We start from the raw sequence: 10,946 nt of genomic DNA, 5'->3' as shown, positions 1-10,946 counted from the left end.
CCTCAACCTCCCATGGTGGCTGGGAGCCACCATGCCCAACCTTCCAATGTGCAAGCTCAACTCACACTTAGTATGTCCTGCACCCTGTCCATAAGGGATCTCACAGACTTCAGCGCAAATTCTGGCTTCTTTCTATGCCGGCTATGTGGTTTGGGAAAATTAGTTAATCTCTGTGATCCTTAGTTCCCTCACCAGATATGGAACTAATGTCTACCTCACTCAGGTACTTAGTTCAGGTTCCCTAGAAAACGGTGAGAAACAAAAGCTTACGTGCAACTGAAAATCAAAGTTAAAAATTATGTTCTTCAAAGGGCACCATCAATAAAGTGAAAAGACAACCCACTGAATGAAAGAAACGTGTGGCAAATCACTTATCTGATAAGGGAATTGTATCTAGAGTAAATAGAGAATATAAGAATTCAATAATAAAAGGATATTATTAAAAATTGAGCAAAGGATCTGAACAGACATTTCACCATATGCAGATGGCCAAGAAGTACGTGAAAAGATACTCAACATCATCATCAGCCATGAGGGAAATACAAATCAAAATCACAATGAGATGCTACTCCACACCCACTAGGATGGCTATAATCGAAAAGAGACAACCTGTAATCAAGCAACCAGTGCTAGTTTTAAGAAAACCAAAGTTTTAGAGTCTAAGATACCAACTGAATTAAAAATGATGTAATACTTGTGGCGCTTTGACAAATGAGACCTTGAGGTCCTTACTTGCTCCTTACTGTACGAGGAAGAGGATGGACTTACCTGACTGGAGAGATGTAAATCAAGACTGATTGGACTGGACATGTGGAAAAACTAAAACCATCATACACTACCAGTGGAAATGTAAAATGGTGCAGCTGCTTTGAGAAACAGTCTAGTAACTGCTAAAATGGTTGAATATAGAGTCACCATCTGATATTCAACAACTCTACTTGTAGGCATGTACCAAGAGAAATGAAAATATATGTTCACATAAAAGGTGAGTTTTGCAAATGTTCACAGCATCATAATTCATTATGGCCAAAAAGCAGAAACAATTCAAATGTCTAGCAACCATACAATGTTGCATAACCATACAATGGAATATTATTTGGCAATAAAAAACTGAAGTATTGCCACATGCTGTGTAACATGGGTGAACCTTATTTTCCTGTCATACTTCCATATAAAATTAGAAACAGATAATAAGAATAACAACCAATACTTTCTGAGCACTTCTATATGCCAGTCCCTTTGTATACATTCATTTGTTTAATCCCTGGAGATCATCAGAATGTTCCCATTTCTCATATGACTGAGATATGGAGATGTAAAAAATATTCTCAAGGTTCTACAGCAAGTAATTGGAAGAAATATGTTCAAATGCATGTGACCTGACTCAGGATCCCTCTATAACTCCATATTGCTTCTAGGTGTAGGTTATACTCACACTGAAAGTTCCAAAGAAAAAGTCACAATTGTTTCATGGAACAGACCACAGTGGGTTCCTTCCCAGTACTCTGGCGCCCCATGGCATGCTGCTCTATTCCTAGAAGCTGTGTACACTCGCTCTCGGCTTCCAGGAACATGCAGGCTGACCTCCAAGCTGGTGACAGCCCATTTGGAAGGGGGCAGAAGGCACAATCTGGAATGTAGCAGGAAATTAGCAGCTAGTGGCAAGCTTTCAGGCAAGTTCGGGCTGAGGGAAGCTAAAATTCAATAAGCCAGGCTTCAAATTACATGTATCTGATCAATTCCCCAATAAATGATTTCAGCTATAAAGCATATCTGTGAGAACAAACAGATTCAAAAGCCTGGTAGAGTTTTCCAGATTCTGTTCAAGGATAAAGTTTAGAAGGTTCCAACAAAGTACCTAAACCAAGTTAAAGCTGTCTGTACACTATTTCCTCTTCTCTCATGCTTTCATAACCCCACTCGAATCTTCCCTACTCCCCATTACTCTACTGTAACTGTTTGTCAGGATCACAAGGACCTCCCCACAGCTGAGTCCAATGGTCAGTTTTTATAGCCTTTGCCTTACTTGACTTCTCACAGCATTCAACACTGCTAATTCCCTCCCTTCTTGATACTTTCTTCACTTTACTCCTGGGACACCACATTCTTACTTTTTCTCCTACTTTACTGGTTGTTCCCTATCGGTGCCCTTTTGTTGATTTTTTTTTCTCCCTATTATCAGAGAAGTTATCTTCTTCTCCTCTCACATATTTAGTATATTGCCAGTTTCCAATTTATTTCCTCTCTGCTCCAAAGCCACCCTTCATTGCCTGTTCTGCAATAATGGAACTGGACTCTGTAGGCATTTCTCCTGCACAGCTGATACAATGTTCAGTTTTGCCAACAGTGTTGGAGGAGGGGGCTTCCCTTCCTGGTTCTGGTGTGTTTCCATATGGTTCCTGACACATGGCTACCATGTACATGTGAGGGACATCCAGCAGCACTTCATGGACCCTGGCAGGGTGCTTTCTGCTTCCCCAGTGGCTGTAGACCAACACACACCCAGAGAACTCAGCAAACTCTGCTGTCCAGTGAGCCACAGCCATACCTTCTCCAGTGAAGCTCAGGTCCCAGCCTTGGGGAGGGACTTGTCTTCCGAATTTGTTCCTCAAGTACTGTCCCTCAGCCCAAGAATATTCTTCAGCATTCTCATTAGCCTTTTAGAATTAATCCTTGCCACTCAATAATTCTTTATATTACACTTACCTCATTCACAATACTGTGCGGCTTCTGTCTTCTGGACCCTGACCATTCCCTTAGTGATCTCACCTAGTCTCATAGCTTTAACTGCTCAGGACCCCCAGATCTCTCAGGACCCCTAGATCTCTCTCTCTCTCTTGAACACCAGACTTAATACAACTGCCCACATGACATCTCCACTGGGGTATTAACACAGCAAACCTCTATGTCCAAAACAACACTCCAGATACTCCCAATACTTGCTCTATCCACAGCCTTCTCTATCACACTTGCTAACTTAATCCTTCCATTTGCTCATGTCAAAAACTTTGGGAGATACCGACTCTTTTCTCTCTTACTCTCACATTAAATCCACTAGGAAATCCTCTTGAATCTATCTTCAAAATATCCACCATTTCCCAATTCTCCTCTCACGACCTCCACAGCTACGAACCTAACCACTGTCATTTCTTGCCTGGATTCTAGCAAAAGCCTCAGTACTATCCTCAACACAATAGCCAGAGCAATCTTTTAAAATATATCATGTCACTCTTTTGCTCAAAATCCTTGCAGTAGTTCCCAGAATCCAAAACCAAATCCTTGAAATGCCCAACACCCCCTTACATTTGCTATTCCCAAACTGTGCACCAAGGCACTCCAAGGCAGCATTCACAGGGACACTACAGGGTACTTTCTATGTTCTAGGTTATACAGCAATATCAGTCATGTTACTACTATAAAATTGTTAGAACCTAACCACTGGTAAATCCAAACCATTAGTTTTCTTTGACGTAGGGGCATCATAAAAAATTGCTACGACACTAAGGGCACTATGGGCCTAGAAAGTTGGGGAACCCCTACCCTACACAATCATCTGTCTGATCTTATCTCCTGAAACGGCCCCTCTGTTTGCTCCACTCACTCTGCCCCAGCCAACCCAGCCTCCCTGTGCTCCTCACCCCGCCTGGTACACGCCTGCCTCAGGCCCTCTGCAATGACTGGTTCCTCTGTCTAAAACGTCCTTACCTCAGATGCCCTTGGCTGCCTTCTACATTTTCAGATGTGTTCAAATGTCACTTTCTCACATAAGATATTCTATCACTGCCTGTATTAATGTGGGCTGCCATAACAAAACACCATGGAGTGGGTGGCTTAACAACACATTTGCCCTGTTCTGGAGGCTGAAAGTCCAAGATTGAGGCTCCAGCCAATTCCATCTGTTGTGAGGGCTCTCTTCTCAGCTTGTGAACGGCAGCCTCCTTGCTGTGTCCTCATACAGCCTTTCCTCAGTGTGTGCGTGTGGGAAGAAAGTGAAAGGGAGAACTCGTGTCTCTTCTTGTAAGAACACTAATACTGTTGAATCAGTGCCCATCCTTACGAACTCATTTCATCTTAGTTACCTCCTTAGAGGCCCCATCTCCAGATACAGCCACATTAGAGTGAGGACTTGAACATACAAATTTGGGGGAGATACCAACATTCAGTTCATACCACTACCATTTCTGAAATTGCAATCCCATTCTCCCCAACACTCCTTCACCCACTTACCTTGCGCTCTTCTCCCCACAGTTCGCCTTTCTCACATACTCTCCAATGAATTCATATTATGACTCTTGTTTATTATCTGTCACCCTCTCCCCCAACTAGAATAAAACTCAATGATTAAGGGTAGGAGCCTTTGTCTACTTAGTTCATTATGTGTCCCAGGCATCTAGGTTAGTGCCTTGTACACAGCTGGTACTCAGATTAGCCGTTGAATGTATGAAGGAGAAAAAACATCTCCTTCCTGGCCCCTTTTCCCTTTTCATTCTCTTTGCACATCACCAGGGAAGGAAAAGAAACATACCTCAATAATCGATTAGTTTCAGGAGAACTGGTAGTCTTCATTCCATGTAGAAACCAGATCTGATATTCAATAATTAAAAATAATTAATATTTAATAAGCAACCCAAATTTCTACCAACAGATCACTAGGTAAACACCAGATAAAAAGACTTCCAAGCAGTCCATGATTCTAGCATACTCATCTACGACTGCTGGATATAAGATGTGATTTGATTAAAGAAGACAGGCCAGGCGCGGTGGCTCACGCCTGTAAATCCCAGCACTTTGGGAGGCCGAGGCAGGTGGATCACGAGGTCAAGAGATTGAGACTATCCTGGCCAAAGTGGTGAAACCCCATCTCTACTAAAAATACAAAAATTAGCTGGGTGTGGTGGCGCATGCCTGTAGTCCCCAGCTACTCGGGAGGCTGAGGCAGGAGAATCGCTTGAACTAGGGAGGCGGAGGTTGCAGTGAGCCGAGATCATGCCACTGTACTCCAGCCTGGGCAACAGAGCGAGACTCTGTCGCGCAAAAAAAAAAAAAAAAAAAAAGCACAATAAATGAAGTGCATTTATTAGGATAATCAATAATTATCAGGTCCAGTTCTATACGGAATGAAAACTACCAGCTCTCCTGAAACTAACTGTACCCTCGGCAAGTCTCTTAGTGTGTGGAACTGTTCCTTCATCTGAAAAATGAAAACAACAAGAAGACACGCAAGGTACAGCATGAGGTAATGTGCTCAGGGTGCTCTCAACAGCTAGACTTGTGTACTAGTCTCAGCTGCGCAGCTCTCTAGCTGGGTGACTTTGAACAACCAGTCCGACCTTCTGAGCTCCCATTTTCTTTCCTGTAATAGTTGGATAAAATAACCTCATAGTGGCAAGAATCAAGAGACTTCTCAAAAGAAACATAGAGGCCAGGCGCAGTGGCTCACACCTGTAATCCTAAGCACTTTGGGAGGCCAAGGCAGGTGGATCACTGGAGGTCAGGGGTTTGAAACCAGCCTGGCCAACGTGGTGAAATCCCGTCTCTACTAAAAATACCAAAAAAAAAAAAAAAAAATAGCCAGGTGTGGTGGTGGACACCTGTAGTCCTAGCTACTCAGGAGGCTGAGGCAGGAGAACTGCTTCAACCTGGGAGGTAGAGGTTACAGTGTGCTGAGATCACACACACCACTGCACTCTAGCCTGGGCAATAGAGCAAGACTGCATCTCAAAAAAAAAGAAGGTTAAGCATAGAAGTTACCACATGATGGAACAATCCTGCTCCTAGGTATATCCAAAATCATTGAAAACAGATACACAAACACTTACACATCAATGTTCACAGCAGCAATGCTTACAACAGCCAAAAGGTGGAAACAGCCCAAATGTCTATCTACAGATCAGTAGATCAACAAAATTGCAGTGGCTACATATAATGGAATATTACTACGCCACAAAAAGAAATAAAGAACTGATACATGACGCAATGGGGAAGAACATGGAAAACATTAAGCTAAGTGGAAGGAGTCAGACACAAAAGGTCACATACCGATTCCATTTATACAAAATACCCAGAACAGGCCAGGTGCAATGGCTCACGCCTGTAATACCAACACTTTGGGAAGACAAGGCAGGAGGATTGCTTGAGTCCAGGAGTTTGAGACCAGCCTGGGCAACATAGCAAGACCCTATCTCTACAAAAAAACTTTAAAAAATATCTGGGCGTGGCAGCACGTGCCTGTAGTCTCGGCACTCAAGAGGCCAAGGAGGGAGGATTGCTTGAGCCCAGGAAGTCAAGGCTGCAGTGAGTCATATTCATGCCGCTGCACTTCAGCCTGGGCAAGAAAGAGCAAGACTGTCTCAAAAAAATGATAATACCCAGAATTAATTCACAAAAACAAAATACAGATTGGGGGTTGCAAGGGTTAGGGAGTGGGAATGGGGAGGAACTGCTTAAACAGCGCTGGATTTTCTTTTACGGTGATGAAAATGTTTGGGAACTAGACAGAGGTGCTGATTATGCACTACTGTAAATGTGCTAAATGCCACTAAACTGCTCACCTATTTAACTTTTAATACTTAAACTTAGCCTTAAAATGGCTAATTTTATGTGAATTTCACCTCACTAAAAAAAGAAAGAAAATACGTGGTAAAGGCCTTTAAAAACAGTAACTGTGTGGTGCCTAGAGATCTGGGTTTAGCTCTGCCGCTTACTGGCAACAAGGTACTGTCTCTCTGGGCTTCAGTTTCCTCATCTGTAAAATGATGAGGTTGGATTAAATCACTGCTAGTTCTTGACCAGGACAGCCTATATTGGCTATATGTGGAGAGTTGCTTCTAAATGCATAGGGCCATCCCATCACCCCCAGATTTTGACACGTCCAAGGCAGAATCAGGCCTGTGTTCTTGTGTTGAAATATTTATTTCAGGATTTAAATCCACCCCCTTCTGAGAACACCAGATTAAAAGACCTCCAGCAATCCATGATTCTAGTGTACTCATCTCTGACTGCTGTATATAAGACGTGATTTGATTAAAGAAGACGGACAACAAGTGCATGTATTAGGAACAACATTCTGAATACTCACAAGTAGTCATCTTGCACACTTAACCCTAGGCCAGAGGACACTTGGCAACCACACAGGAAAAGGATACCAGGACAGGGTCCATGGGGTTTTGCTTATACCACAAAAGGAGTTTTAAGGCAGTTTAATTCAAGGCTGCGAAAACTACATCTATGACATAAACATGACATTCAAAAATAACTCAGCCTTTCAAATGTCCCCAATACCAACAAATCAACAAAGCAGTCAAGATGACAGCCACTGTCAAGGACAGATAAACAGTCTCAAAAGTGATCCAACATGACACCGCCATAGCAGGGACTATGCAGAGCCTTCCCTATGCAGTTAACACAGATTGACGGATGCTATTTGCAGGCCGCCCATCTTGCATGTTTTCACTTCACATAAACGTATTACACTGTCCTAGGAGAGCAAATGCACGTTACGTGAGAGAAAAATAGGACTCATTATCTCGTTCCACAAACAGGGGTTACAGAAAACACAAGGCTGGACAAGGCCACACTGAAACGGGTTAGTGACTTTTCTGGCAGGCCCCTCACAGGCACTGAGATGAGGCCTAAAAATATGCTGGGGTGAGTTCCGTCCTTCCTTCCGTAGTTACCACCTGGATTAGGCTTCCTGAGCTCGGTCGGTTTTTCCCTGTGATCCAGTCATGGAAGGTTCTGGAACAAAAAAGAAAAGTTTTTTTTTACATTCTCAAAGCAAAAATCTGGGCACATGCTGACATTCACAATGACAGCTTGTGGGGTGGGGGAAAGGGGTGGCACAGCAGCGACTATTTAAAAGCCATTCAGGACTGGGCGCCATGGCTCACACCTGTGATCCCAACACTTTGGGAGGCTGAGGTGGGCTGATCGCTTGAGGTCAGGAGTTCGAGACCAGCCTGGCCAATATGATGAAACTCCATCTCTACTAAAAATACAAAAATTAGCCGTGGCAGCATGTGCCTGTAATCCTAGCTACCTGGGAGGCTAAGGAAGGAGAATCACTTGAACCCGGGAAGCAGAGGTTGCAGTGAGCTGACATTGCACCACTGCACTCCAGCCTGGGCATCGCAGTGAGACTCCATCTCACAAAACATAATAAATAAATAAATAAATAAATAAATAAATAAATAAATGTCACTAAAGGTCAGGCATTATGGCTCACACCTGTGATCCCAGCACTTTGGGAGGCCAAGGCGGGAGGATCACTTGAGCCCAAGCGTTTGAGACCAGCCAGGACACAATGGCAAGACCCTGTCTCCAAAAAAATAATAAAAAATAAATAAAAGCTAGGAGGCATGATGGACACATACTGAGGCCTCCAGTGAGTTCAGTGGTATACTCATTTTAATCTCTGAGTGGCAGGATTTGGCATGAGTTTAACTTTCATTTTGGTATTTTTCTACATTGTTGGAATTCTTTTGTGATTTTAAAAGATTTTAATTTGGCCAGGCGTGGTGGCTCACACCTGTAATCTCAGCAATTTGGGAGGCTGAGGCAGGTGGATCACTTGAGCCCAGGAGTTTGAGACCAGCCTGGGCAACCAGGTGAAATCCTACCTCTAAAAAAATACAAAAAATAGCTGGGCATGGTGGCACATGCCTGTAGTCCCAGCTACTCAGGAGGCTGTGGTGGGACAATTGCTTGAGCCCCAAAGATCAAGGCTGGGGTGAGCCGTGATCATGACCCTGCACTCTAGCCTGGGTGACAGAGTGAGACCCTGTCTCAAAAAAAAAAAAAAATCGTTTTTAAAGATTTTAATTAGTTCGTTCAAAGAGAGAGACATATGCACAATACTTTGCTATATTACCTTCTCAGAAATTTATGAGAGAAACAGACAGAATTCATTTATTTGGCATTTTTAAAATCAAATATTTATGGAGTACCCGCCGCTGTGCCAAACAATGGAAAAAGAGATACCAAAAAACAGACTATTACAATAAAATGTTAAATACGGTAACAGGGGCATTTCACAAATCTGAGGAGAGGAGCAACTGACCCCACTTGCGGCAGTCAAAAACGCCCTGTAAGAAGACAGGAATGAAAAAGGGCAAAAGAAATTCACAAGAAATAAGAAGTAGATGATAATTCTTTAACACAAAACATTTACATTTGAGTACATCATCCATTTTGACAATGTACCAGCTGAGACTTCGGACCTTCATTAACTGGAAAGTACTCAGCAGTTCCTTCCCGGGAGACTCCCAGTGCCGATCTGGAACCTTCTGGGCCAGCACTGATGTCTGAAGGTCCAGTCATTCAGGCCCCTACTCTGGGGTTTGAATGAGCTCATTTGAGCACATGGGCTCAAAAAACAAAGCGTTGCTAAAACTCTCTAAAGTACTGTCATGTGTCACGGTCTCATCTCTGGGGACAGGGCAGGGCTTGCTGAGGGAAGGCTCTGAAAGAGACCAGTGCTGTTTTGATGTGTAGGGTTTTGTGTGTTGGTTACGCATGTTTTTTTGTTGTTTGTTTTTTTTATTCTTTAAGTTCTAGGGTACACGTGCACAGCATGCAGGTTAGCTACACAGGTATACATATGCCACGTTGGTTTGCTGCAATGCATGTTTTAAATGGTCTTACTTCTCCTTCACCCTCATCTGCAGCGTGGATAGGTGAGAGAGAACGCCATTCTAACCAGGGATGGTAGAAGAAGGATGTGCTCGCCAACATCTCAAAGCAAACTTTATGCCAACTTTTCTGAGAGTTTTCAAATACCACAAATGGGTGGATGTGATCTCTAGAACAAAGGGGGCCTGTGACAGCTCGTCCTCTGTGGGTCTGTGGCTCAGCACGAGTTCAGACACAAGACCCCAGATGTTCCATCTAAAGTCTAGGTCTTAGATCAATATCTCAAGCGTGGTTGGGAGTATCGGCCTTTAAAAAGAAATTCAAACACAAACACGATTCAAAGCTTGATTTCCTCTACAACTTCACTTTTTTTTCCTGCAAATCAAGCATTAGCATGATTCCTGGCATAGACAGAAATAACTGTCAGCAGACCAGTTAAGACCATCGGCTCTGCAGCCACACCACTTGCGTCAGATCCTGGCTGTGCTGTGTGACCTTAGGCAAGTGACTTAGCCCCTGCCATCCCTCCAAGTCTCTAAGCCTTAAACAAAAAGGACAGACAGCTCCTCCCTCAGAGTTTGCTATGAGCATTAAATCAGAGTTATGAAGTGCTTAGAATGGTGGCCGGGACATAAAAAGTGCTCTGTAAGTACATGTTTCAAACATAAAATGCAAGTCCCAAATTTCTCCCGATTGAATTTAAATGAGATTGTAACATCAGGCCAGAAGCACACTGGTATATTCACAAACATCTCTGACAAACAGTCGTCAAAGCAGTTTACACAGAGGCACGGCTGGGTCAGGCTGTCACCGTGACCCTCTCGGCCCCCCTGCTCCATGAGAGCAGGGATCCCATCTTCGTCCTAACCCCAGGGCCGAGGGCAGCACCTGGCCCATAGCAGGTGCTCGATGAACACATGCTTACTAACTAGAGGGGCTTGGGGAACTGACACCTAAACAAACACAAAAGAGGAATTCAGCTCTCTGTTTCATGAGCGTTCAAATGCCACCCATACTCACAAATGGGCGAAAAGGATTTCGGAAATAAAGGGCTCTTTCTGTGGGTCTGTGGCTCGACACTGATTCAGACATGTGCCCCAGGCCATCCACCTGGTGTCCCCCACCCCCGTGGAGGCTCCTCGTCACAGCAGTATCTACACAAACTGCAGCTGGGGATCACTGAACACTTGCTATGGCCAGACACTGTGCCGAGTGCTTGGCACACACTATCACATTTAATCCTCCTAACAAGCACGATGGACCTCATGATCCAGGTGGGGAAACTAAGGCCTCAGCAGGTCAATAATGTGCTCAGC

At 43.8% G+C, this 10,946-nt stretch overlaps 1 protein-coding gene across 1 annotated transcript in view; it reads right to left on the bottom strand.

Moving 5' to 3' along the window:
- Window positions 1–6,896: 6,896 nt before the first annotated feature.
- QDPR (quinoid dihydropteridine reductase) overlaps window positions 6,897–10,946 on the bottom strand; it is a 25,159-nt gene continuing 21,109 nt past the window's right edge. The window contains exons 8-9 of the mRNA XM_011969493.1: window positions 9,034–9,083; window positions 6,897–7,737 (exon numbers count right to left, since the gene is read on the bottom strand). Of these exons, the coding sequence (XP_011824883.1) occupies window positions 7,632–7,737; window positions 9,034–9,083 (156 nt within the window). The 3' untranslated portion in view covers window positions 6,897–7,631. The remainder of the gene's footprint in view (window positions 7,738–9,033; window positions 9,084–10,946) is intronic.

Source organism: Mandrillus leucophaeus, unplaced genomic scaffold (genome assembly GCF_000951045.1).
Source record: "Mandrillus leucophaeus isolate KB7577 unplaced genomic scaffold, Mleu.le_1.0 Scaffold894, whole genome shotgun sequence".
Taxonomy (NCBI): Eukaryota; Metazoa; Chordata; class Mammalia; order Primates; family Cercopithecidae; genus Mandrillus; species Mandrillus leucophaeus.
The sequence above is the reverse complement of the archived record's forward strand: the minus strand, read 5'-3'. Positions and strand labels throughout refer to the sequence as shown.